The sequence below is a fragment of the Primulina eburnea genome, chromosome 6 (genome assembly GCF_022965805.1).
Source record: "Primulina eburnea isolate SZY01 chromosome 6, ASM2296580v1, whole genome shotgun sequence".
Classification (NCBI taxonomy): domain Eukaryota; kingdom Viridiplantae; phylum Streptophyta; class Magnoliopsida; order Lamiales; family Gesneriaceae; genus Primulina; species Primulina eburnea.
The window spans coordinates 34,735,539-34,763,335 of NC_133106.1; the positions used below are offsets into that span (position 1 = coordinate 34,735,539).

The window sequence follows — 27,797 nt, forward strand, 5'->3', positions numbered from 1 at the left end:
GGATGACTTAAAAGATTTGATATGTATTACTCATATCAAGAAGGTGCATCTTCTTTTCGGTAGCTCATCATATGAGAACTCCAAAGTTAACCGTACTTGACTTGAGGTAATTTTAGGATGGGTGGCCCCTGAAAGTTTCCTAGAGTGCATGTGAGTGATGACATAAGCACGCTAGAAAGACTCATATTGATACAGTGAGAACAGTTATCGAACATGAGACGTTATAAAAAGGTATACAATAGCTCAATAATTCATCATTTATTCAACAATTAAAAAATAATATAATTTATTTAGTTGTGGGGTGTGGCACAACAAATATTGGCTTTCATAATATCCGGTACGCTCAAACATTTAAGTACGAAATCCGAAGTTTGCGTTAGGAACACATGCTGTTCAAAAAAACTAAAAATGTCTGTTGACATTTTTTGAAAAAAATTATTTAAAAAAAAGGTCGATCATTCATCTATGAATACGTACGTTCTATTTCAAAGTCATATTCAATTACTTTGTGCAGATCTCCTTGAAAGGTGCAACTCGCACCATTTGACTATTCCCCTGCAGTACATTTTTCGTACGCCAAAAGTATTTCGATAAAATAAAATAAAATAAAAATAAAATATATTTAGTTATGAACATTTGGCAACTATACTTCATATTGCGAGCATAACAAGCGGGTGTAAACTTAACTTTTTTTCTGATTAATTATTATCTTGTTGTATTACAAAACAATATACAGTGGATCTCATTGACCCGTCTCACAGATTATAATCTGTGAGACGGGTCAACCCTACGTATATTCACAATAAAAAGTAATACTAATGATTCGTGAGACGGGTCAACCCTACCTATATTCACAATAAAAAGTAATATATACCCTTAGAATAAAAGTAATATTTTTTTCATAGGTGACTCATATAAAAGATCCGTCTCAGAAATACGACCCGTGAGACCGTCTCACACAAATTTTTGCCAACAATATATTATATTTCATTAGTTTTAAAACAATCATGTAATATTTCATTATTCAAATTATTCAATATCTTTATTTTGAATAAAAATAAGCAAGTTCTGCTCTCAAAGTGCAGAACTTGCTTCTTCTTTAATTTTTTTTTATTTTTTTTCTCTTTTTTGTTTTTACCTTGCATTGAGATCTACGTGTGGCTTTAATTTGTTTACACACACATTCTTCTGCAATTGTTTTCTTTTGGGTTTAGGCATTGGGCTAACGTCTGTTGTATCAAGTCCAAACTAGATTTTGGGTTGTGGGCTTCATCTACTGCCTGCCGGACATACATCAACCTGAAAAGTTTTTTTATTTATATATATTCCATTTGATTCTGGAATCAAAACAATATTCATTTTTAACCAATTATATTATATTATTTTAAAAAACAGTGAGTCCTCAATCTGAATATACGTTAGTTATAACTTTCGATGTACATATTTATTATAATATTGGTTAGATTTACGTACGGCCTACTGTTATTTGAGTTTGCCTCAACTTTACTCCATACCTCTTGCAGGTACAGCAAACAAGTCCATTAAAATAATATAAATAAAACTATTCCTTTTAAAAAAAAATCGAGCAAGAAGTTATTTAATTTGACCTTCACAAATTAATTAAATCTTGTAAATATTCACTCGAAGATATAATAATGAATAAAAAAACACCCTTAGTACTACAATAATTTAAGTTTAAGTAACCTTAAAAAAAATATTTTGTGACACCAAATCGTACAGTTCAAGTTGATAAGAACTGTGATACTTATTAATTGTCCAGATTCAATTTATTTTCACTCCTTAAATTAATTAAAATGTGCGATTTGGGTATAAATAAATGAAATGAGAAGTGAGCATATTTGTGATTTTTTAGGCATAGTTTGGTACATATGATACGATAAACATGTAATATATAATATAATGATAAGTTAAGGATAAATAAGATGTATGATATTGTATTTAACGTTTGGTATGATTTTAATAAAAGTGATTAAATTTATATATTATATTGTAATGACAAAATTAACCTTATTATAATAAATTTTATAATTTCAAAGTTGTTGCTTGAATTCATATTTCTTATATGTTTATGCATCGTCAGTACTTGCATGATTTATTTATTTTTATCTAATTTTATATATTAGATAATATGATAATTATATAATATATAAAGAATTTTAAATACATTTAAAAAAATTAAATAAATAGATATCAAACAACCAAACCGACTGTGAATGATCGATGGAAGCACAAGTGAAATGAGAGGATATGTGGTTTAGAATTTTTATAAATTGAATCTCGTGTGCCAAACGATACCATAGAGTATAAATATGATATTGTTCCAATCTATAAAGAGATAATGTAATTATCTTTACAACTGACGACACTTGAGCGTAACTCATATCGGGTAAAAAAAATTACAAAGAAATAATTAAATATATCTATCTAAATAAAAAAAACTATCCATAATTAACGAGACTCAAATCTGAAATGAATAAATATCCAGCTCTCAACTTTAATCATTAGGTCAATTCCTATGGACGTAAGAATATTTGTGTTGAAGTAAAATGGTAGGTAACCAAACTCAAATAGGACCCATTTATTTATTTCATGTAATTTTCACCTCCTTCGATACGTTTTAGTGGGTAAACTCCACGCACAAAATAAAGCGACACAAGTCCAAGTCACTGCGACTCCTAACCAGTTTTTTCTGGCTAAATTTAATTTCCGTTGACTACAAGTATTACACTCCTCTGAGTTCAGACGAAACGTGGAGTATAAATTACTAATATGAAGGGTAAAATAATTTCTTCCTTGCTTTTCAAATATATGATTCTACACATTTTATTTAAAAAAACATTTAATAGCCGTATGTTAATTCCTCTCGTTCTTAATATAATTACTGTATTTATATAATTATTTACAATTTTTTTAGAGATTTAAGATTACTTTTGTATTTCATATTTATTATCCCAAAATAATTAATATGATTACTCTCCACTTAAAATGCTAATCATTCCCCTAAAACTGAGGTTATATATATATATATATATATATATATATATATATATATATATATATATATATATATATATATATATATATATAATTACATTACATATATATATATACTATAAATTAATACATATATAATTTTAAACGAAAAATTGATTATTATCGACACTGACTAAATAAGAATCGAATTTAAAAAATTATTAAAATGCCAAAATGGGTCTAGAAACAAACACACACACGAGAAGTGATGCCACGTTTTAGACTTTTGCTTTACTTTTTATGCTAACTTACGACATTTCTTGTTTGTAAAAAATAAATAAACAACCGTATAAGTAGTCTTGTTTGAGAAGTTATGTTTTCTTTTTAATTTTTGAAATGCTTTTACTTATTATTTTTACTGGCTAAACTACATTATTTTTACCTTTTACTACAAATAAATGTAATTATTTTGCCTACTTTGCTTATTTCACATTCTTCGTCGACTTCTACTGTTTACAAAATCCACATTGTCAAAAATTATTCCCATGTTAATATAGCTGTAAAAACTGTTCATTCTTTGTAATAAACGTTTGTTTAATTTTTTTTAACCTCATCTCCTGATTAATAAACGTTTTATAGCAATGTATCCGTGACTCTGGATCAGGATAGCCTGCAATAACAATTTAGTAATTCTTTTTTTTTTTTGAACCATGAAATTAATAATTCTGGCGAGGGGCTCTTTCCTCCTAAATTGTCGGGGAAGAAGGGAGGTCAAGTGAAGGAAGAGATTAACATATCGGCACGCCCAAGACACCTAAAAGTTCATAATTTAGTAGGCGGATCCACTTTACAATCCATATTTCTTGAGTAATCAAATATAGTATATGTATTGCTTATATATATATGTATGTATGTGTTATGTGTGTCTATATATATATATATATATATATATATATGTGTGTGTGTGTGTGTGTGTGTGTATGTGTGTGTGTATTATAACGATAGAACCCACGGTAACTATATCTTTTGGTGCACATGAAGTAAAATTTCGAACAATAACATGCAAACCACGCTACTCTGTAAAATATAATTTGTTTACATATTAAATAGACCTGTTTATTCATATATTGTGTGCTCTTATATAACATGCTGATTCATTTGTCAGCAAACAATTGGTCAAAAAATTATCCTCACTGTTATACAATATTATCTGATATATTTATTCATATTGGAATTGAAATCAAACTATTTATATTAGAAAGAGATTACCTCGATAAACAACTATATATAATTCGACAAGAAAGTTCATAAGCCTAAATGTAAAACACTTATCATTTAATCCCCAACTAAACACACTCAAAATAAAGTGCAGTATATCTGTAGTGTATATCAGTTGCTGGTGTAATATGTCAGCTTCACCGGCCACCGCCTCCCATTGTCCCGTAGAGCTAGTTTTCCCCTCACTCAAAAATATTATAAGGTTTAATTACATTTAAAAAAAAACACACATCATAAGTGATCATCATTCATCGTAACTACGTATTCTTGGACACACGTTAAATTGTGGACACAATATAGGAGATGAATTTAAAAAGGGAATTTTGTTTTTTTTAATTTTGTCACGTACTGTTAACTTATTTGTGATTTTGGTTATCTATATTATAAAATTTCAGTTTAAATCCATTGTTACATGATTTTCGCTCGCAAGAGTACGGCGTCTAGAGCTTTGATTTCCCTTGATTTTTCACGAAAATTATTCTTTTCTAAATTTATACTCTTGAATTCACCCAGTTAAATAGCCAAAACACTTAATCATTTCTATTCTTCTTTCTAAAGTGATAAATAGAATTTATCATCTAATATTGATTTTACTATTCTTATCTAAAATCTAGTGTTAAACGATATGTGTAAACAATCATTCTTACCTGGACTTCGATGAGATTACATGCATGTCTGTCGATTGATATAAATACCCAACTATGTGTTTCTTGTGATCTTAATTTCAATCATCTCTCATGAGTAATAGATTTCAATTATGATCGGTAAATTGAAGAGACTAAAAACAAGTAAGCACAATTAAATGAAGATGAATTCAATTATATAAATAAAAAGGTCATAAAGATCATTATTTCAACACAAGCTACATCATTAATCTATAATAGAAAATTAGTTCATAACACAAAAGAAATAAAAACAAAGCATGTTTGTAGATCTTAACATTAATCTAGGAAAAGAATTGGAGAAGAAAAGAAAGATAATAACGAAGCCAAAGTTGCTTCTCCGTCACCGGATTTTGTGTCTTCATCTTCGTACCAAGTTCTTCACCTCGATTGTGTGTGTTTTTAGTGAACGTAAAACGTCTATCTGCAAGTGTGGTGACGTCCCTAGCTTCTTATATGATGATATCTCCTTTTTAAAATTCTCCTTGATAGTGTTGGCTTGGTGAAACTCCGAAGTTGTTTTTCACGCAGTCTCGTCGCTGAGCCGCCACTTAGACTGCGTTTAGGTACCGAGCCCACGAATTTCTTCCTTTCCTTTTTTCAGCGCCACTTAGGCAGCGCTAAGACGTCTCTTTCACGCCATTTTCTTCCTTTTTTTCTTCATTTGTTGGGCACTTATGCGCCTAATGCTAGATGCTCAGGCGTCTCATACATGACTTGAGTTTCGCGCTCTTTTGGCTCATTCAAACTCTATCAACTTCATCTTTCTAGTCTTTTACTTCGTCTAAAAGCATTCCAACCTATTTTAATTGTTTTTATGATGCAAACACATAACAAAACAAGAAAATGCATGGTATTACTTCAAACTAGCATAATCCAAGCAATTTTTATTACAAATTAAGTGTGAAACTTGTACTTATAATCCTACATCTTTAAATTTTTGGAAATTTTAGTAATTTTTCATCCGGAATGCTTATATGGCACTACACACGTCAGCACCACATCAACACTTCATTGATTCAGAAAAAACTGAAATTTTAAAAAAAAAACAAAACAAAAAAAAAACATACTAAAAGTGAAATTTAAAAACATAAATGACCAAAATCGCAAAAAGACACGACAAAAAAGAATTCCTTAAAAAACAATGAAGTATTTTAAGTAAAGTAAAATTGATGTCGCCATTCCCACCAAAATTTATTACCCTAATGGTCCTCTCTCTTGATTAACAGTAATAGATTGATGCTAGACCCGATCAAGTGAAAACAAAGGTCATATTTTTTATAAAATTAAATTGTTGAGGTTATCTTATATTTCCTCTTTCTTTTTTTAAATAGATCACATCCCATAAAACTATTTAATTTATCATAGACTAAGTTAATTTATTTATTATTTCATAATATATAATAAAATTCAAGCAAACAAAAGATAAGCTTCTATAAATTAATAAAATAAATAATCTCAATTACAACAGCTTAACCATTTATATATAGTCCTATGTATCTAATTTATTTCCTCCATTTTATCAAAAAAGAAGAGGAAAAAAACCTTTCCTTTTCCTCTCAACTTCCTCAGGATCTGATCATTCTTCGAAAAAATCAGTTCAAATCCAGAGGAAAAGGGTTGGATTTTTCTTCCTGGCCATTTCTTTCTGCTGCCTAAATCGATCCCACGGTGTCGCTACATAAATAAAACAAAATCTGCAAGGTATTTTCAGTTCTGAACCTAGTTCCAAAGATTTTATTCATCTTATTCTCCATATATTTATATAGATGATGATTTTATTATCATGGGTTCCCAAGTTTGAAATCTTGAGCTAATACATAGATTTTGCTTGGTCTAACATATGTAAACCTAGGCAAGTTTCAAACGTTCGAAGGTAACGTTATTCGAGTTTTCTTTATATATGTATTTATCAAAGCGTCGTATATACATACATACATTCGTGCTCTTGTTCATTTTTTCCCCTTGTATTCCCCAAAAAAAGCATTATTTTCTAGTTTAATGCTGTATTTTCAGGTCCCTGCTGCCTTTTCTTTGTGTTTTGATCTATTTATTTATGAATAACTTCACTTAAAAAGCATTAATTATTACCTGTAATATCGATATTTTTCACGCTACATGCAAAATAAAACAAATCCCGTGAACTATGATTCTACTCTTGTTTAAATGATCCAAAATTCTCTAATGGAATTATCAATAACTATGCTAATTGTTAAGTGATCTTTTTTATAAAAAAAATTGCTAGACTAATATTAATGCTCATTTCCCACCAATTATTTGTACTTCCTGTATTGTTTAAAAAAAGAAAATCAAAATCTTTTTTATGTAAGTTTATTTTATTTTGTTTATCGGGTATTCACTTTTAAGAGTGGAAAATGTCTTTATTAATTTTTCATGCCTCGAGCAAAAGCAAACTCGAGTTGCTTTTACCTACACCTATATAGTCGTCTTTATTAATTTTTACACACCTCTTCATTTTTCATCATTCATTAAATAAACAAAGAAATTACTAGTTATTATATATAGCTATCTTATTTTGTTTTTATTTAAATACTGAAAAATGAAATGATTACACATATCCATATATAGCATATTATGTTTTTTGTTCCAAAACACTCGATAATGTTTGAAGCATGTTTACTAACAATTAAAATGTGGAGTATTATATCAGTAGTTAAAGATATAATTTTCTTAAAAACATTTGAAAGATAAATCATTATTTATGAAATAAGTTCATTATTTTAGAACTTAAAATTTGATATTATATCAATAATTATAAAGTTCATATTTTTTTCAATAATATTATAGTCCGTCTGCTGTGCATTGGACTGATCTTGTGTACGTTTTATAATGGTTCATGCACGTGAATAAAATTAAATTATTAAGAAATTAATAGTATGTGCATGGAGTCGTGTTTCAAGAAACGAGATTAATTAAAACGAATTATTTTCTTGCTAGAAATTTTGATATCTTCAATAGTATCACAACGTTCTGAACTCATGTTGCAGGCGTGGAACCTGAGACAATATTGGAAGAAAATGAATTCTTTTTCAAATAATGTTCCTCCTGGATTTAGATTTCACCCCACGGATGAAGAATTAGTCGATTACTATCTCAGAAAAAAGATTGCTTCGATAGAAATTGATCTAGATGTCATAAAAGAAGTGGATTTATACAAAATAGAGCCATGGGATCTTCAAGGTACGTTCGAATTACACTTCAGGATCATCAAGCTCGACTTTGTGAATCTTGTATATCTTTAAATATTTTTTAAAAAAAATTACATTTCAGGATCTCCTCGAGTTTGATGGTATAATGTAAGATTATGCTTGGATTAGTGGATTTTAAATATATTTAAATATATTTTTTGTAATTAATTAAAAAAAATATATCATAAATTTTAAATCAACATCTTCCATGTTTATTTCTCGTGAGCGGCTCAAGTGATTAGCGTCTTTCAGTGTTCACGGTAAGATTATATTCGATTTCATTTTAATCCTTGAATGAAAACCAGAACTGTGCAGGATTGGAACTGAAGAACAGGATGATTATTACTTCTTCAGCCACAAGGATAAGAAATATCCGACGGGAACCCGCACTAATCGAGCTACTAAAGCTGGATTCTGGAAAGCTACAGGAAGAGACAAGGCTATCTATTCTAAGCATAATTTGATTGGCATGAGAAAAACTTTGGTATTTTACAAAGGTCGAGCCCCGAACGGCCTAAAATCCAACTGGATCATGCATGAATATCGACTCGAGACCGATGAACATGGAACTCCTCAGGCAAGTGCATGTCTTGCATGTTTTGATTAATGTCTCCTGTCAAATTAAAAGGATAAAGGTTTTATACCTAATTATTTAAAGAATACAAATTTCACATCAGATAAATTCATTTTGCCAATCTAACTTACATGTAGAAAACGGTTTTTGGTTCTCTTTCATTGAAATATTATAATGATCCTCATATTTTACCAGGAAGAAGGATGGGCAGTGTGTAGGGTGTTCAAGAAAAGAATTGCTGCTACCATACGATACGAGGAAGAACACGACTCGGTACGTTGGTATAGCTGCGACGATCGAGTTTCCTTCATGCCATATTTCGATTCACCTAAGCTAATATGTCATCCTCACTATACCTGCAAACAAGAACTCGAATCGCAATACAACATTCCTGAACATGATGCAGCATTTCTCAAGCTTCCCTATCTAGAAAGTCCAAAAATACAACAATCACCCACAGTGAATAATGCTCACTGTGGCAGCTCGGTAGACGTCCCATATGGTTTCCAAGAAGAACGACTTCAAGAAAGCAATAATATTCGAATGGATGTTAACGCACTTTACAACAATCAGACCGTACTTGAGCAAGTGACTGACTGGCGATTGCTCGACAAGTTTGTCGCATCTCAGCTGAGTCAAGATGGGGTTAACAACTCCAATGAGGCTTCTGATCAGGTTTCTGAATCAGCGAGCTTCCCAAATTGATCAAGAAATTGTTAGTAAAGAAATTGGTATCATAACATGTATAATATATACTTCAGGATGATATATATTTCTGGAGCTTTCTAATAAGAATGTATGGTACTGCACAGAACTGAAGTTGTCAAGTGCTCTTTAATGCAAATATATATTTGATTTGAGTTGCTTGAGATGTGAATTACGTTCAAGCTTCAACTTAGAGAAAATAAACATCAGTTGATGCAAGTCCGATGGGTGTAAAGATTTAGTAAAAGAAATATATTGAATTCTTCAACAATTTGAATTGATCGTGTTTTCATAAATAATGGACACAAGATAATAATAATCAGACGTGAAATAGCAGGTTTACTGATGAAAAAGGAGCACATATAATGCTTGAAAAAAATGACACACATTACCCATTTACCCGTATAACGACTGTTTCGAGGCCCAAAAAAACAAATGTTGCCTCATATTTTCTTCTACCTCATGTACACATGCATAAATCAATGTAATTCAGCTAGCATCACATAGTCCAGTTTCTGGATCGCAAAAACCGTCACGATCAAGGAGTTTAGGTGGAGGAGCACTCAGAAGAGGAGAAGATGGAGAACCATATGCATTTCGTCGGGTATTCCCACAGCCTAGACTTTTTCTGGTGCTCATTCCTGTCACAGGATTGGTGCCACTCGCATACTTGCAAAGTGCCTGCATAAAAACCCAAACGTATGTAAGCATTGTCTTTCTAACCTTGTAAATACACAACAATTCAGGTCTTATTTGTGACAAAAAAAAGAAAGAAAACGAAATGAAAAGTAAATAACTTTTAAAATAAATATATACTTGTTTCTGGAGAAGGTCTATAACCGCATCACTGAAATCAGCACCTTCAATTATGGCACCCCCAAGATCACTCCGTGTGAGGACAGATCTAACTAGCACAGCGTTTGTTAGATTAGCTTCATTTAGTACCTGCACATATGTTATCAAACACATTTTTAGAATTCATTTAAACTACACTCTCAAGACTTTCGAGTTAGCAGTCCCAAGAAACCAAACTAAACATCACAAAAAGTAGTTCACCGTTTGTTCACATTTCAACATTGACTTGTCATGAATAATAAATACCAACAAACTCTTAACAAATTTATATAAAGTATCACACTTGCACTCAAATAGGGTCATTATATAAAATTTAAACATGGTTGGAGTTCTGGTACCAATGATTGCAAGGAAAAGTACAAGGAATGAATAAGTGTAATAGATATAAATAAAGAGTCACGAGGTTTCCTTAATTGCATGACAGCCTTTGAATAAACATCTCTCAGATTACTGTAGATGCTATATTTAAATCCTTATTGATAGAAAAACTAACTGACAGAACACAAGGTGTTCTTGGCTTACCATTCGATCCATTAGGGTGTCACTCAAATCAGCACCTGCAGAAAAACGGGCACAATTTTTAAGACAAGTTATAGTAAATTGTATTCAACTCTCTGAAATATGAATCACACAATCTCTAGGAAACTGGCCAAGCTCAAAACGCAAGCATCTATCTCGCCCACAGATAATTGACTCAAGTTATCGACAAACAAACCTTTCAATCATGTGCGAGCTAATTATATTCAAACAGAATCTAAAGTTGATGCAAATGATTCTGTCAGGAAAAGGAAGTTGCCTCTTTCGCAGAGCCCCGACTGGGCTAGTTCCATAAGTTAAGATTGATTACATAGTCAAGGTTCGCAAGATGCCCCGATGAAAAAAATCAAATACCAGATATTAAACAACACTAGCAAGATTCTTCAACTGCTCATTATGCCTAAGTCCAGAGGCTGAAAAAAATCCTAACTTTCTTTTACGCCACAGGATCATTAGGTAGTTGTTTTTATAGCAAACCGTGTATAATTTGGTTCTTGTTGCGGATAAAACCAACGCGTCGTTGCTTATTTTAGTTAGACATCCAAATTCCAAGGGGGCATGTGAATGTTTCATACCAAACGTCCTTCAGTGCTCCACACTCTACGGCATAAAATGTATAACCTAACGGAATCGGGAATCAAATTTTCGTGCATAATTTTGGGAAGAAAAGTAAAAGTACCCGTGAAATTAGCTTTGTATGCAACTGCTTTCTCAAGATATGCACCATTGAAAGTTGAACCACTGAAGTCCGATTCTCTCATATCAGCAGATGTGAAATTGGCTCTTCTGTATCAGACATATCAACTTATGTGAATAGAAGGCAACGATGAATCAAATGTGAAAAGGAAATATTGAGCAAAAGCAATCTTAGACTAAGAAACTCATCGTTGCCACTGAATACTGAACTGTGCATAAAACATTTGAATTCCGGAAAGCATTCAATAGTTTTCAAGCTCAATTTTGATTATCTAAAGTTCATGTTCATCTTATGTGAAGAAAATTACCTGAAATTCTCATTCACGTGAACTGCTTTCCTACACAAATGAAAAACAAACAAGGAACATGGCTGTTGAATCTCTTGAATACAAGCAAATCATTAAAATACAGAACAAGAATCTTGACGGGAACACACTTGAGGTCTGCTGAACCATATTGAGCAGCTGATCCAATCCCGAATTCACCCCGAGTTTCAGCTTCGAATTTATTAAGATCAGCAATAGCTGGTATGTTAGAGCTGAATGCAGCGGCCGCCGCCGCCGCCGCCAAAGCTGTCGAAACAAAATTTCGCCACCACTTAGGCTCTGCAATATCGGAGTATTAATATCAAGAAATATTCCATCAGTTATCAATTAAACTGTAATAAACAATCTAAAGAGAGGTTTTAAAACTGAGCATAAAATACCCAAATAAAATAATTAATAGAAAGGCAAGAAGATCACCTGCGCCAGGTTTTCCCTTTTCAGTTTCATATTGACAAGAAACAGACGAGGGCTTTGAAGAGACATGGAAAGAAGTGAGATTTTTATCAGAAATTTTGGAGGAAGAAATTTTATTGATAGAACTCAAGGGCAGCAATGAGATCGAACTGAGCGCCATTTTCCGGAAAGAGTTTATTTTGCTCAGTGAATTTGATCAGCCGGGAAAAAGACAGAACAATTGGATAAACAGAATTGTGGATATGTTTTGCGTCGCTTACTTCAAGCCACATTTTTTACTCCTTTTTCTTTTTCTTTTTCTTTTTGATTTGTGTAGTGCCACTTGTTATCGGATGAATTGAAGAAATGGAAGTCATGGAATGTGATTAAAACTACAATTCTACAAATGAATCGAAGAATTTTCAATAGAAAAAAATAAGAAACATAACTCTCTAAAAATTATGGAAAGTATCTACATGCATCGTTATTAATAGAACAAAAATAATAACAAGAATTGCTCATAAAGGTAACGGTAAATGAATAAAGATTAGGCTGGAAAGTTGAGGTCAATGGGCATATGCAGGACTCATTTGCCATATTTGTAGAGATGCAGTGATCCCCGCATTGGTAGCATTGTTGAACAAGAAGATTTTCGCATCTTCATATATGGCTTTCGTCGGATATATACGTGATGTGATGCATGTCCTACCTCCTTGAGCAAAGCTCTCGACTATCGAATGATCAACCTGCACGGAACCAGATTTGTTTCAGTTTTTACGGTTTTGTTTCCCTTGTTGAATTTGCTACAACAAGATTACCAACAACTCGAACTTACAAGTATTCTCATAGATAGTTTTTCGCCTTTTAGTACCGGTACCGTGCTTCCATAGATCCTCTTGTCCACATCAGTTGCCTCAGAAGACCTATAAACAGAACACGTGAAGAGGAAACAATCATGTTCAAACTTGATTTGATTATGGACGAAGATATTTGGAAATTTTATGCATAATCAATGTCCTTAAAAATGAAAATTTCACACCCTAGAAATCCATCCTGTAGGTTTGAAATTTCACCTCGAGTGATCAGCACAGAAGAATGTCTTGAAATTTCCTTGTGTATCCTTTGAAATATAGAAGTAAACTGGAGTTTGCTCTGATAGGGCATCATCGGCCAGAACGAGCAAACCAAATGGTCCTAATGCACCTCTGGTAGCACTGCTGGAGCAACTGTAGGTCATTTCTGTTCCTTCTAAGCTGCTCAAAGCCTCCTGATCCACTTCAAACTCGGCCGCAATGTCAAGCTGAAAAATATTAATGATCATTCTATGAGGAAACAAACAATCAAAAGAAACTCGAAATAGCATCAATTTTTTTCGTAGCTATACGAAAAAATTGTAAGCTTCAAACCTGATCAGAAGTAGAGCAAACGTCAAGGCGTACAACAGAACCAGCTTTCACCTCCACCTTGTCGAAAACGTTCTTCTTCAGCCTCAATCTTTCCACCTCCTTCACTGGCCACTGGAGAATGTTACTGCCTGTCTTTTTGTCGAACAATATTGTCCTTGGAATAGCCTATTTTTCAAATTAAAAATATTCCTTTCATCATAACGAGTTACAGGTTAAATATGATGTAATAACTGAAGATGCTGATTTACCTGAAGTGATGACCAACCCTTTTGTATATCAGCCTTTTCGCTATCCGTCTCTTTGATCCATCCCCACAAGATTCTTCTATTTTTTTCTTTGTCGTAAAACGTCTTTGATGCGTAGAAAATCCCGTAATCGTATCTCAACCCAATGCCAACATCTATTTTAGGATCATCAGGGGTCCATATTCCAGCATCACTATCATAACTTCCAAGAGCATAGTAGTCGTTCCTGTCATCATCAAGACTAGTCTTCATAACATGCTTAACTCCGGGACCATTAACCGATGTATCCAGCCCGTTTTCCATGATCTTGGACACTGGGTAGAAATCCACACATTCCCACATACCCGTGCCTGGAACCCCCCGGAGCACTCCATCTAGAAGTTTAAAGGTTTTAAAGTCTTTAGTGTCATACATCAATGATATCCCAGTTTTGTTAACCTTAGAGCCAATAGCTATGCGCCACATCCCTTCCGGTGTCAACCATGCAGTGGTTGGATCACGAAAGTCCTTAACTTCTACCCCTGGTGGAGGGACTAAAACCGGGTTACCGGAATACTTTACCCAATCGACGAGGAGAGGATCCACGGGGTCAGCAGGGTATGCAAGATTTTGAACTTGAACCGACTCATTTGTCGATCCGGTATATAGCATGACAAGCTGACCATCTTCGAGCACTGTGGCGGACCCTGTCCAGACACCATTAATATCATACCAGTGGTCAGGTACCATTGCGATCGGGAGGTGGCGCCAATGTATTAGGTCCCTTGAAACTGCATGACCCCAAACAATGTTGCCCCATACTGCACCATATGGGTTGTATTGATAGAACAAATGGTACCATCCCTTGTATAGCAATGGACCTAACATCAATTGATGAGTTTTAGTTCATTTTAGTGATAAAAATTACAAGAATTAAAGATTCTAATGAATCATGACGGGGAAATGCCATTAATTTCACTAAATAATATTTTACCAATGGTTACACAAATCCTATGTATTTTTACGTAGTATCTTTCATTCTCTTAAATAAACACGATGTACTTACCATTGGGATCTGAAACGAGACAATCCAACATATTCCCCGATGAAAGCAATGCCAGTCGAAGCATTCAGAAAACAACCAAGAAACAAAGAAGAAACATGCATCAGCCTGGAATTATTTAATGACAGCTTTTCGAAGCATGAAAAAATAGAAGATTAAGATAGGAAGAGAATCAAACCATTCATCCAATTCTTCATAGGTTGGAAATGAAAAGCAGTTGTTTGCCAAGCCAATAATTTAGCAGTCCATGGATATGCAGGCCCCGCCTGCAACAATGGCCAAAAGCTCTTGGCGGACACCCCTTCTGCCACCCCACGCGCCACCGGCCTCATATTCTCCGACAGCCGCGTCCCGTCACAATCCGATGGCTTCGGAACCACCCCATCAGGGTCATTTCCATTTTTCACTGCAACCACCACAAGTAACGCTACCCCTAACATCCCCAAAATCAGGAGGAGGATAACAGTGGAGGGTCTGCGTCGGTGCTTCGACGGGGACACCTAGGCCGGAGTCGAGCAAGGGGGTGCGGGGACATGATGAGAAAGAATCATCGGTTTCTGAATTGCGGAATTCTCGGAATGTGTTAGGATGAGACATGTTTTGTATGATTCATGGACAAAACATATTTCGTATGCCATTTTATGTCTTGACGAGGCAAGAGTCGAGAGAGGAGGAGATAATCAAGGAATGTTCATTTACAAACTAAATATTATTGGCTGCTGGTGTTACTATATTAAACAATTATATCCAATTTTATATATTATTATTTTAATAGGAAATTAAACTAGTTAAATATAGGATTCTAGTTTCCAGTTCACCATTAACTTATTTCTTTTTTCAATTGTAATATTTTTTCACTTGAATATTAACATAATATCTATCGGACACATAAGGCAAAAATTTGTGTGAGACGGTCTCACGGATCATATTTGTGAGACGGATCTCTTATTTGGGTCATCCATGAATAAGTATTATTTTTTATGCTAAGAGTATTACTTTTTATGCTAAATATGGGTAGGATTGACCCGTCTCACGGACTAAGATCCGTGAGACGGTCTCACATGAGACCTACTCTACTCTTAATTTGACAGCTTGTGCTTTAACATTTTCATTATGAACAAATAATATAATATAAAATGTACAAATTTCAGTTATTTATGCATACATTATCAATACATATGTATGTATATATCTGTTAAAAAATTAATGCAAAATTGCTTTCTTTATCTTATATGTTTGTTTTTTTACGTTATCAAATTTCAGTTTTATTTTTTTTTAATTTTTTTTTTAAAATTTAGTTATTTTTCTTACGTGACGATAATATATATGATGTCACATCAGATTTTTCAATGAAAAATAAGTAAAATTACCAAAAAATTAAAAGACATAAGATTAAGACTTAACTTTAAACTATAATCGCAAAAAACACAAACATATATGATCAAAAATATATCTTTTCCATAATATGTAGTTTTATATAACATGAGTACCGTAATATATGGTTAACTCCCCCCAAAAAATAATTAGTGCAGTACCAACCTTTGGTTTTTTTTTTTTGGTTTATGAAACAACTTTTATGATCGAGAAAATAGTGTTATTTGCATTTATCTTCCTTATACTTTATGCATTTGATATTTGTTTCTCTTAAAAGTATAAAAGTTATAACATGTCTAAGAGATAATGATTGTCAAATACATAAAATATTGGGAGATGAATGCAAATTATATATATATATATACATATATATATAGATACACACGTTGCTCATGGCTGTCAAATTTTAGTTATTATTTCCAATCAAAATAAACCCAAAGGAATATATTTGTAAACGACTCTCCAGCTGCTTAACATAAAATTTTAGTTACAAATGAAAGAAAACAGGGAAATTCACGCCATACAAAATGGTAATATCTATTCACTTCAAACCGAAAATGTCTACACACTCAAATTTAAATTTTCTGCGGAAACTCCACAAAGAAACTAAATTCTGCACAGAAATCAAATCCCGTTTAACAAGATTAAAATGGTAGCACAACATGCATCTTTAGCTGCTCGTAAAAGAAACCAGACGATAATTAAGTCGCCAATGTCAATATAATGTCCGATTCTCCTGTAAAATGCCCATTTTCTCCTATGAGTTGATACACATTTTGCACTCATCAAACTCTTTGAGCAATTTGTCATCTCTAAATCCAACCAAGAATTCAGCAAACGCTTCAAGAAACAAAGCGGCCTGGTATACACTTGTTACGCTCAAAATGTCCGCCAAAACGCTCTTCCTCAGCCTGTTGGCATCCACAACCACCCCCACAAGCTCCTCCATCTCCGCCCCCAACGCCTCTTCAACAGCCGCCTTCACCCCATCACTCCTCCCCCACTCATTCCCCACGCTCCTCACCAGCTTCATTTGTGCGAGGCGCGCACGAGCAGCAAGGGCAGGCACCATGAGCCTTAACCCGCATTCAATCTGATCGACCCTCGTCGTCAAAGCCTTCGATGGGCTCCTCCAAGCCACCGCTACGTGCCACCGCTCGTCAAGAAACTCGCGAGACTCTCGAATCTCCTGAATTGTATCAAGAACGCCATCTTCGGATTCTTGATCGTCGAGAAATGATCTAAGGAGATTCGTGAAGAGGTAGGGGTGGAGGTCGGCGAGCCAGAGGAATGGTTTCTCGAGAGAGTTGCGCCACTCGGGGTAAAGGCATTGCGCCACGTCTTCAACGACGGCGAGGTCCATATTTTCGTAGTAGGAACGGAGGTGGTGATGCATGGAGTCGACTTGGGCGGAGAGAAGGGCTGGGGATGTGGAAACGGACGAGAGAGCACCGCGAAGCCGGGGTAGGAGAGTGTCCGCGAGGGTGGCGAACCACTCGTTGTAGAACATCTCGAAGGGTTTTGAAGTGCCGGCGGCTTTCTTTCTTTTGAAGAGAACTGATTTCAACATCTTTGGGAAAGATGTAGAAATGGATTCTTGATTGGGCATGAGAAGGAAAGAAGGACGGCGCGATGGGGAAGCGTGAAAGTTTTATCGGGTTCAACCTGAAAAGGGTTCGGAGGTAAATTGCACAAATTTTATCCTTTCCTAATACTTGATGAATTTACCTCCAATATTTGATGAATTTAACACAAACTTCACTGATATCTTCTACCAAATAAAAAGTTATATTTTATGTAAAATAAAATAAAAAGTTATCTTCACTGGTGTAGTATACAATAGATTTTTCTTAAAATAAAAATACCACGCAGTGGGTGTCCATTTATGGCTACTGGTTAGTATGCATTAATTTTTTGGTTAGTATGCATTAATTTTTTATGTAAAATTTAATCATATAAGTCAGTTGCATTCGATTTGAAATGGTTTATTTCAATTTTATTAAGAGTGTATTTGAAAAAATCTATTAGTTTTATTGTTTGGAACGAAAAATCATATTAAATTTAAAATTTACACGTTACTTATTTACAAATTACATCAAATACAAATTATAATGAATTTAAAATCAATCAGAAACTTAAAATTACTATATAAATATGTAAATGTGAATTTAAAATAATAATCCATAAATCTAAATATAACATATGCACTAAATCAAATTGAACATCTTCAATGTTAATTAACGAAAATTGACCGTCACCTAAACTTATTTGTTTTGTAATTAAGGCTTAGCCTAATAAATATTAAATTTGGGTTTTAGTTTGTCCGAAATTGAAATTTGCAATTAATATTTGGTACTGCCACTTGGTCAAAAAGTTGGTGCATGTGAAGATAATCGAATCTAACGCTTTAAAAGTCAAATAGTAATGATTCCAACAACCACGTTCATTACACGTACATATAATCATTAATGGCAAATAGGATGGAGAGTGAAAACTGTAATTACAGCCGTTGGATTCGGTGATGAGACCACTTACAAAGCGACCATAATCACCGACAGATCTATCCGGGGGTAAAATTCAATGAACTAGTCGTCTCGACCATAATAAATAACCACCATGCCACGGCCACCGTCCCCGCCGCCCCTGTTACTTAGACTCACCACCACCGTCTGCATTTTCCTCGTCGCCGCCACCACATCCCAAGACTCCGATCCTGAATCTGACTGCACAAACAAATGGATCCACATCCGCCACCTCCCGCCCCAATTCAACCTCCATCTCCTCACAAACTGCTCCCAATATCCTCTGTTCGACGATTTTTGCCCTTATCTCTCCAACCATGGCCTAGGCCAAAAGACGCACAACAACTCCCACAGCTGGTACAGAACCGACCCTTTTATGCTTGAACTCATATTCCATCGCCGTATGCTTGAATACCCTTGTTTGACCTCTGATCCGAATCTCGCAAACGCAGTTTACATCCCGTATTATGCTGGGATCGATGGCTTGAAATACCTTTTCGGCCCTGAAGTCAATTCCAGCTTCAACCATGGGTTGGATTTGTTTCATTATTTAGTACATGTAGACAACCCTTCGATATGGACAAAGAATCAGGGCCACGACCATTTCTTGGTAATGGCACGTCCGGCGTGGGATTTCAGCCAGCCGTTATCGAACGATCCGCCGATTTTCGGGACTTCGTTTCTTGAATTACCTGAATTTTTCAATGTCACGGCGCTGACATTTGAATCCAGGGCTTACCCATGGCAAGAAAAAGCAATCCCATATCCGACCTCGTTTCACCCTCCAAATTTAGCTTATCTGGAGTCGTGGATCAATAGGGTAAGGAAATCAAGGAGAAAAACATTGATGTTATTCGCTGCTGGAGGTGGGATTTCCGCTAATCCCAATATCAGAAGAAGCATTAGGCTTGAATGTGATAATAGCACTAATACGGATGCTAATGGCACTGGATATGGTAAATCCTGCGAATTTGTGGACTGCTCGAACGGGGTATGTGAACACGATCCTATAATGGTGATGAAGCCAATGCTGCAGGCTAGTTTCTGCCTGCAGCCTCCGGGGGATACTCCGACTAGGCGTTCGACTTTTGATGGCATTCTTGCCGCTTGTATACCTGTTTTTTTCGAGGATTTGTCTGCGAAAAAACAGTACGGGTGGCACTTACCGGAGGAGGAGTACAATGAATTTTCTGTGTTCATAGCGAAGGAAGATGTTGTGTTTAAAGGGTTGAAAATCGTTGATGTATTGATGAGTATACCAAGAACTGAAGTTAGGAGAATGAGGGAAAAACTCGTCGAGATGATTCCTAGAATAATGTACAGAAAACATGGGAGTTCATTGGGATTAAGAAGTAAGAAAGATGCATTTGATATTGCAGTTGAGGGGACTTTGCGGAGGATCAAATCAAGAATTTGAAGATCAATTACTTGAACGTCTTTCTATTTTTATGGGGTTGTATTATCCATGTAATTGTAGATTTTTTTTTTCTGTGTTGTTAAATTATATAGTCAAGGAAGGATTTGGGATTTTTAATTTATGTTATTTTCAGAAGATTAGTTATTAGAAACTAAATTGTGGGGTGAATTTGAAATTTTGGAAATTTATGAATATAGATTAATATATTTTAAATTGTTATAAAAAAATGTTCATAAATATTATTAATATGAAGCTGAAGATAAATTCAATGAGTTTTTAATTTTTAAAAGTTTTCTGACAAAATTTCTAGGAAACTTGAATTGAACCAGCTGGGTTTCAGGTCGAGATGGGGCATGTCTAAAGTGAGACGGACTGAGACAGGTTTTGAGTTGGACAAAACCCGTCCCAGACCCATTTCGTTGTCATTCTTACCAACAACCCTCGCGTTTTGTGGTTAATTAACAAATATCTAACTAAGACATGATCAGAAAAGCCCATATTCAACCCCTAGGGATATAGACGGATTGGTAAGATTTATGGTGACATCAATTGATACTTCAATTGATATTTCACAGCGTCACAGTCTCTTATACGACGGTGATATGTGGTATTTGGTTGGAGTGTAATGCTATCACAAATCTTTATTACAGGATTATTACTTATATCGTAAGGAGAATTGGGAATGATTAATTTTAATATGAATTTTTTGGATAAATTTTGTTACATGCAAATATCAAATTCACTTTACAAAAACAGATTCTTTGATTAGCAAATGTATCAGAAAGATATCATATTTCAAAATATTAGGACAAACTTGTGTGAGACGATCTCACATGTCGTATTTTGTGAGATTTATATCTTATTTGGTTCATCCATGAAAAAGTATTACTTTTTATGCTAAAAATATTACTTTTTATTATGCTTATTGGTAGAGTTGTCTCATCTCATAGATAAAGACTTGTGAGACCGTCTCACAAGTGACCTACTCAAACATTAGTTAATCATTTTTAATCAATGACATAAACGGTAATCAAACATTCCAATGGGCCATGAAAGAAAGGTAACGGACCAAAGATGGAGAGTCGCTGTGAATTATTATTATTAGTATGCGACTTTTGTTCTTTTTGCAGTAGTAACTGTCGCAGCAATCTGAAATTTGCGTAGCATCGCAGTTCACATAAAACGGAAACTACGCAGATCCCAGAAAGAATGGATTTTTCTTTCCTTTCCTTCCCCACCTCCAGATTTCTGTATCCGTCCCACCCATATTCATTTGTTTTTAAATATTTTTGACTCGTTTTCTCTTCCTCTACATGCGTGAAGGACGCGTTCGTGTTTGTGTAGAGCGTTTATTTCTATGTTGTAGCCTTGTAAGATCTCTTAAAATGGTTTGTTCGGTGCGTTTTACACTCCCAATGGCTAAAGCCTCTGTCTTGTGTTGTTTTTAGCGCCTCCCCGTTTCTCGATCTCCTCTTCTCTTCTGTAAGTCCAATCTCTTTCTTTTTCTTTTTATATGCATATATAGATATTGTAGAACACTGCGTATATATCTTGTCGTCTTTTTTGTTTATGTCACCTATTGTCATATTTTTTGGTTAACGAAGATTGCTTCGAGTTTCGTGAAATGGATCGTAAGGAAATAACATGGCAAAATCCGGGAATGACGCAAATATTTCCATCTTCTCACATTCTATTAGAATAAAATTAGATGGTTCTTGAGAATTTCAGAAATAGGAAATTTTATTGATAAGTTTATTATTGCTCTGATCTTTGATATACCCAGGAAGCAACATCAAGAATTTGTCAAAATGTGCATTTTGATCTGAGTATTTTTTATCCAACAAAAAAGGGTCTTACCGCAAATTGCATGTTCCTTTCGTTTTCCTGTGTTGACTTTATTTGTATATTTGCAGTAGTGGATAAAGATACCAAATTGGAACTGTTTGGCCAGCTGACTCTGATATCTATTTGCCTGTACTTTAGAAGACCACTATTATTTTCTTGAACTATAGTTTGGAAGGTAGGAAAGTTTTGTAGTATAAAAATTACCAGGGAAAAAAAACAGTGAATTAATTTTGTTTGGTGGATAGAACAACGAATCACCTATTGTGAATGGTGACTGATGGACTAAAGCTGAAATCTTTTGGAAAGGGTGACTTAACAGGAGATAGGGTATGACCCGTTCAACAGAAAAAAATCAAATTTCATCTACAGGTTTACTAAACTCTAAGTTCCTCCCTTGTCGATCCTCAGTTTCCAGCTTTTAAAATCCTGAGCCATTTTGACCTTTCCGGTCTTGATCATTTTTGTGTGCGTTTTGCAACATATAATTTCTTGACTTGATAAAACAGATCAACCAATGCAGCTCCAGGAAATGCACACAAGTGTTCTAATTGAAGGAAATGAATAGATGTAGAAATGTTGAAAGGTTCAATATTTGAGTTTTATCCTAAAATCAGCCATTGCACTTTGAAAATCGGGGCTGCACTGGCAGTGTTTTTTTATTTGGTAATGTCAACGCAAAAATGTCAACACATCATCCTCTTGCTGGTTGCTGACGCTGTATCTTATGTTGGCATTAGAAGCTATGCGGCCACAAGTTTATATTAGACTGTAAAACATCCTCATTAAATTTCCTTTATGAAAGCTTGAAGGATCCAAGTGAGGATGTTGATAGGAGAAGGTGATTTTGAACTGAATTTGCTGCACGGGTTTGACAAATCATTGCAAAATGTTCTAGCTCAAACTATGGCTGGGCAAGATAAAATATTTAGGAACCAGGTAGTTTAGTTGGCTCTCATTATATTGTTTAGATCTAAATGTCACATCTTGTTCTAGTTTGAGAAATTTTGAAATATGTAAGTTGCTGAAATTCTTAATTTGTTCGTGATTTTTAGGTTACTGAGCTCCATCGGCTATATCATCTTCAGAAGATACTCATGCAGGAAATGGACCAAAAAGTCATCAGTCAGTTTCATTTCGTTGGAGAAGGCTCAAATTCTTTTGTTAGTCCTTTTGTAGCTCAAAATTTTGGCATGGAAAATAAATCATATATATAGATGTCTCACTTGTCACAATACTTATCTCGAATATGATCATGTTCCTCAGATTTGCATGCCAAGACATATGAAGGACAACTTTTTGCAAGACCGTGCCAGCACGTGCTTGAAATCCGAGCAAAGACCTCATCTAGAGCTTCCTTTCAGTTGCTACACTAATCTTAGTGGAGAAGTTCTGCATGAGAAGCGTGGGCACGTTACTACTGGGGCGTTTGTTCAAATGAGGTGCGAATTCGATAATGTTAAAGCATCTCCCACAGAAGAACTTGAGCTCTCTCTAAGTATAAACGCAGAAACTTGGAAAACATGTTTTGCCAGAAAATCTCGGGAGGACCAGATTAATTGTTCACCTTCCCAACAATACATGAATCCAATTAATTCTACTGAAAATTCTGATGGCGATTTAGTTACCATTACCTCGCCCGAATATTCTGCTTTCTCTGGTTATAAGCTCAACCTTGAAAGCAGTAGCTGTACAAGGAGTTGGAAAAATGGTGGTTTTAACCGAGATTCAAGAGTCAATTCGCTGACAGATTTCAGGACAAATTTTCTGGATAAGAAACCGGCAATTCAAGGTGTCTTTTGCTCCAAGATTGTGTAGAACCTCAACAGAGAGGAGAGAACATTGTTTGTGCTATATGTCAATAATTTAATGAAGTTCGATTTAATTTGTGTTCTACTTCTGCAGGGGTTAAACAATGCCATGACGACCTCACATCCGAAGCTAAGTCGAGAAGAAGAAAGCTATTTACTTCTCATGAAGCTGTCGAATTGGACCTTAACAGGGCTCTTCCGGAAGAGTCGTCTTTTAACTCAATTGATCATTTGATATCCTATTTGTCAAATTGTACCTTTTCGAGCCTCAACAGAAACAAACAAGAGATAAAATGCTCGGATGATTCTTCTAATTCAGATCAGCAAGAGATGATGAATTCAACATGGTCAACTTCTCCCAGCAAAAGTACCAGTGAAGTTAATCGCGGAAGTGCATTTAGTTCGGTTGAACTTCCCTCGATTTGTGCACCACCATCCAAATCTGAAAAACACGACAGCTGCACCAAAAAATTTAGACCTGAAAATACAGCATTCAAGCTAAACTTACCACACAGAAGCTATCAGGCAATATCTATGCATGAAGTGGATGCTGAGAAATGCCATCAGGAATTAGCTGAAGGTGCAGGGAGCAACAAGTTTCCCATCTCAAGTAAGTCTGATTTGATCCCGGAGGACATATCTAGCAACATAAAGAAGGGGCAATGTGGTGTTCCTATGGAAAGATCACCTACCACATTCCAAGATCACAAGTCCTCTATTCCTGTCAAGAAATTATGCCAGCAGAATATTATCCCTTCAACCAAACCCAAAAGAAAATTTCAGGCCTCCAATCAAATGTACAACAAATTGCCAGAAGTTGATATTTCTATAAAAAATGGAGCTGTCACTCTCTTATATCTCTCGTCAACTTGTTCGGCCGAGAATCAAGATCATGTTCCTTGCCCCATTAGAAGAAGAGAAATCACGAATCCTGCAAGGGATGTACCACAATTTTCATCTGAGTCTTATGAGTCAACCGTCCTGAATCAACCGGAGATCAGCTTAGACGAGTATAGCGTGACGTCAACTCCATCTGAACTAAACTTCTCAAATGAAAAGGATTATGGAACAAAGTTGAAAAGAGGGAGGAGAATGAAAGATTTTCGAAAGGAGATTCTGCCTGCATTAGCTTCCCTTTCAAGACAAGAGATATGTGAAGACGTGAGAATCATGCGTGGAGCTATTAAAACGCTTGAATACAAGTATCGATCCAAGATGAGAGGAATAAGTGATGGCTTTTCTCCATTGAAGGGCAAGGGATCAAGAAATAGTAATGGAAGTCGACGATGTTACTCTTAAACACTACTTGGATTTGCAGAAACAGACGCATTGACACTGCACTTCAGCACATTTTCAGAAGGTTTGAGCCACTGTTTACTAGAATTTGAATAATCATTTTGGGTATAAATTGGCTTTGGAATAGTCACATGTCTTTGAGAATGTAAGATGAGCGTTGATCGATAAATCTCGATTGATGGTTTACACTTGCCTTTCCACATTACTTCATTTATGTTTTGCCATATGCACCACAAACGAATATCTGCAAATTGTATCTCCGATTGTTTTCTCTGATAAACAATATGGTTCCACCAATTTGACAGAGAAAAAAAAACGACGACGTGAGAACGCTGCGAGAAGAGGTGAAACTCCAGATAAATCGAACAAAAAGACATGCAACCAACGCATGAAGCAATCGGAGATAGAATTTGCATAACTAGGATTGCTCCCAATTTTTGCCTCCAAAAACTACTCGAAGCATAGTACCGAGCCTGAAAAATCCTTGAAACTAAGGCATTAGGATCATTCAATAATTTCAGCTTTGCTTTACTCGACGCACAGTACTGAGCCTGAAAAATCCTTGAAACTAAGGCATTATGATCGCTCAATAATTTTCAGCTTTGCTTAGCAAGTAAAGCAATGTTAAATTCATGTAGCTTTCGGAAACTCATACCCCCTCCATCTTGCACCCGCTCTTATTAGACCAATTTTTCTAACGAACTCCTCTTCCCGTGTGTCCCGACTTTCCCCACCAAAAAAATATTCATCATCCGCTCTAATTCTTCGCACACAAAAATGGGTAAAGCAAAAACGCTCGTAACATATGAGGGGAGAGCTTGCACGATTGATTTTTTACCTACCTCATTTATTTCATATCAAAATTTTCTTGGGGAATGGTTTTTTTTTTTTTAAATAATATAGCCATCTCCCATATATTTCAGTAATGACAGTAAATGGGGGATAGCTTTTTAAATTATATTTTGATGGCAAACATTTTCATAAATACTTTTTGGTAATGACTGAATTTATTTCTTTACGATTTAATTTTAATATATTATTCCGTAAAATAAAATTTAGCTTATAATTATCAAATATGATATTTTTAATTTAATTTAACTTGAAAATAATATAACAGAAATATTATATGCTATTGATTTGTAATTTTTAGCCATTTTAATAAGAAAAATAATTTTTAACCGGTTCTAACAAAATGTCTTTATTCAAAACAAAAATCAACTCGTAAGCAGTCGCTTGTTTAGATCAAAACTAGTTTCATCATCAAAATAAACACTTGTGTATCTATTTTTAATAAATAAGAAGATATTTATTTAACAAACAATAGAATTCTCCAAGGCGGGAAAAAAAGTATATCAGTTATCTCTATTCGATGCCTTTGAAAAGTAATTGTTTGGCAAATTATTCAGGAATGAACTACATATAGATGCAGAGAGAGTCCTTTGTTACCTAGTGAGTAATAAAATTTTCTACATATAGATGCAGAGTCCCTTGTTAGCAGAGTCCTTTTTCAGTTGACTTTGTCTCTACCGGTTTCTCCTATAGTTTTGCATGTATTCTACTGGTCCAACAGTTAAGCTTATGTATAAACCTGGTCACCTCGGCTGTACAATTACAGTTGCATTATTTTCACGTTTTTCATCGAGTTTACTTGCAAGTAATAATAATTTTTAAATACCCACATCGCATTAAAGATCCGGAAGATATTCTCCATGATTTCTGGTACTGTTCAAAAGCTAGGAAAGTTTGCAAACTCACAGCTTTATGGCTCATTTTAGATGGTTTTAGGGAGGGCACTTTTGCAGATTTATTTTGTTGGGCAGTAGATTTCAAGTACTGGGATGATTTCCAATCGTTTGTTTTGATTTGCTGAAGTATGTGCTTTGATAGATATATCTTCGTGTTTGAAGGCATGATTTCATCGCCAAAAGATATTGTTGATCGTGCAGGTAGTTCTTGGATGAATTTCTTGTTATCCTCGTCTTCACTCCTTCATCCTCGAGGACAGGTGCACTATTTTGCAGTTTGGAATTCTCCTCCGGCTTGTACTGTTAAGTTGAATGTAGATGGATGCTTTAGTAGTTGAATCTTTGGTACTTTGATCGTTCATTGTTCAATATAGTGTTTGAGGATGTCAATATTCCTCTATTTCTGAAAAAAGTTGTAATCTTTAATGGATCTTTGTGATGAAGAAATTATCTTTTCACTTAAAATAATAATAATAATAATAATAATAATGTTTTTTTAAAAGTTTTGAGTAAACATTTTGTATATTGTTATAACATTATTAGCTTAACTGGATTGTTTGTCAGGTTGTGCTCACGATTTCTATGTATCTATGTATTTTTTTTTTTCAATTTTGTTGCCACTTGTTAATTGTTTATTAGATAATGGTATGATTTATTATTTTTGTTGTCACAGACAACACACGTAACATTTGTGTGTGTGTATGTATATATATATATATATATATATACATACATATATGTATGTACGTAAGGACGGATCTAGAAATTAAATTTGAGGTGTGTTTGAACTTAATATAATAAAAAAGTTATTTTTCAAAAAAGAAATTTAATCAATATCATTTTTCAAAATTTATATATTATTTAAATT

General features: G+C 34.5%; 6 protein-coding genes across 9 annotated transcripts; 3 read left to right on the top strand and 3 right to left on the bottom strand.

Moving 5' to 3' along the window:
- The first annotated feature begins 6,475 nt into the window (after positions 1-6,475).
- Positions 6,476-9,885, top strand: LOC140834628 (NAC domain-containing protein 7-like). The gene is made up of 5 exons (XM_073199649.1): positions 6,476-6,638; positions 7,943-8,135; positions 8,449-8,724; positions 8,917-9,631; positions 9,760-9,885. The coding sequence occupies exons 2-4, from the start codon at positions 7,973-7,975 to the stop codon at positions 9,420-9,422; spliced, it is 945 nt and encodes a 314-aa protein (XP_073055750.1). The 5' UTR covers positions 6,476-6,638; positions 7,943-7,972; the 3' UTR covers positions 9,423-9,631; positions 9,760-9,885.
- On the bottom strand, positions 9,733-12,488 carry LOC140834629 (thylakoid lumenal protein TL20.3, chloroplastic). Its single transcript, XM_073199650.1, has 7 exons — positions 12,254-12,488; positions 11,947-12,115; positions 11,819-11,848; positions 11,494-11,600; positions 10,800-10,834; positions 10,239-10,367; positions 9,733-10,103 (listed from the first exon to the last, which is right to left on the bottom strand). Exons 1-7 carry the CDS (start codon positions 12,408-12,410, stop codon positions 9,912-9,914), a joined length of 819 nt encoding a protein of 272 aa, XP_073055751.1. The 5' UTR covers positions 12,411-12,488; the 3' UTR covers positions 9,733-9,911.
- A 132-nt stretch (positions 12,489-12,620) lies between these two features.
- On the bottom strand, positions 12,621-15,194 carry LOC140834627 (acid beta-fructofuranosidase 2, vacuolar-like). Its single transcript, XM_073199648.1, has 6 exons — positions 14,926-15,194; positions 13,884-14,740; positions 13,636-13,800; positions 13,303-13,529; positions 13,065-13,152; positions 12,621-12,975 (listed from the first exon to the last, which is right to left on the bottom strand). The coding sequence occupies exons 1-6, from the start codon at positions 14,987-14,989 to the stop codon at positions 12,796-12,798; spliced, it is 1,581 nt and encodes a 526-aa protein (XP_073055749.1). The 5' UTR covers positions 14,990-15,194; the 3' UTR covers positions 12,621-12,795.
- A 1,597-nt stretch (positions 15,195-16,791) lies between these two features.
- Positions 16,792-18,065, bottom strand: LOC140833545 (protein INAPERTURATE POLLEN1-like). Its single transcript, XM_073197877.1, has one exon. It carries the CDS (start codon positions 17,903-17,905, stop codon positions 17,054-17,056), a length of 852 nt encoding a protein of 283 aa, XP_073053978.1. The 5' UTR covers positions 17,906-18,065; the 3' UTR covers positions 16,792-17,053.
- A 685-nt stretch (positions 18,066-18,750) lies between these two features.
- Positions 18,751-20,361, top strand: LOC140834630 (probable xyloglucan galactosyltransferase GT19). The gene has a single exon (XM_073199651.1). It carries the CDS (start codon positions 18,913-18,915, stop codon positions 20,233-20,235), a length of 1,323 nt encoding a protein of 440 aa, XP_073055752.1. The 5' UTR covers positions 18,751-18,912; the 3' UTR covers positions 20,236-20,361.
- A 1,023-nt stretch (positions 20,362-21,384) lies between these two features.
- Positions 21,385-25,364, top strand: LOC140834631 (uncharacterized). Of its 4 annotated transcripts, XM_073199654.1 has the most exons (6): positions 21,385-21,717; positions 22,149-22,449; positions 22,883-23,016; positions 23,133-23,240; positions 23,344-23,869; positions 23,983-25,364. In XM_073199654.1, exons 3-6 carry the CDS (start codon positions 22,903-22,905, stop codon positions 25,185-25,187), a joined length of 1,953 nt encoding a protein of 650 aa, XP_073055755.1. In that variant the 5' UTR covers positions 21,385-21,717; positions 22,149-22,449; positions 22,883-22,902; the 3' UTR covers positions 25,188-25,364. The 4 variants fall into 4 exon arrangements, with proteins under 4 accessions (XP_073055755.1, XP_073055754.1, XP_073055753.1 ...); XM_073199653.1 differs by having other exon boundaries at positions 22,149-23,016; XM_073199652.1 differs by lacking the exon at positions 22,149-22,449.
- Positions 25,365-27,797: the final 2,433 nt, after the last annotated feature.

Coding starts and splice junctions, on each gene's coding strand:
- LOC140834628 (XM_073199649.1), top strand. CDS start 7,973: ATGAATTCTTTTTCAAATAATGTTCCTCCTGGATTTAGATTTCACCCC. Junction 8,136..8,448: donor AGAGCCATGGGATCTTCAAG/GTACGTTCGAAT, acceptor AATGAAAACCAG/AACTGTGCAGGATTGGAACT. Junction 8,725..8,916: donor ACATGGAACTCCTCAGGCAA/GTGCATGTCTTG, acceptor TTTACCAGGAAG/AAGGATGGGCAGTGTGTAGG.
- LOC140834629 (XM_073199650.1), bottom strand. CDS start 12,410: ATGGCGCTCAGTTCGATCTCATTGCTGCCCTTGAGTTCTATCAATAAA. Junction 11,601..11,818: donor CACGTGAATGAGAATTTCAG/GTAATTTTCTTC, acceptor TGTCTGATACAG/AAGAGCCAATTTCACATCTG. Junction 10,835..11,493: donor ATACAAAGCTAATTTCACGG/GTACTTTTACTT, acceptor GTTTTTCTGCAG/GTGCTGATTTGAGTGACACC.
- LOC140834627 (XM_073199648.1), bottom strand. CDS start 14,989: ATGCTTCGACTGGCATTGCTTTCATCGGGGAATATGTTGGATTGTCTC. Junction 13,530..13,635: donor TTTGCTCTACTTCTGATCAG/GTTTGAAGCTTA, acceptor AATATTTTTCAG/CTTGACATTGCGGCCGAGTT. Junction 13,153..13,302: donor TTCTGTGCTGATCACTCGAG/GTGAAATTTCAA, acceptor TTCTGTTTATAG/GTCTTCTGAGGCAACTGATG.
- LOC140833545 (XM_073197877.1), bottom strand. CDS start 17,905: ATGCCCAATCAAGAATCCATTTCTACATCTTTCCCAAAGATGTTGAAA.
- LOC140834630 (XM_073199651.1), top strand. CDS start 18,913: ATGCCACGGCCACCGTCCCCGCCGCCCCTGTTACTTAGACTCACCACC.
- LOC140834631 (XM_073199653.1), top strand. CDS start 22,903: ATGTTGATAGGAGAAGGTGATTTTGAACTGAATTTGCTGCACGGGTTT. Junction 23,017..23,132: donor ATAAAATATTTAGGAACCAG/GTAGTTTAGTTG, acceptor CGTGATTTTTAG/GTTACTGAGCTCCATCGGCT. Junction 23,870..23,982: donor TAAGAAACCGGCAATTCAAG/GTGTCTTTTGCT, acceptor CTACTTCTGCAG/GGGTTAAACAATGCCATGAC.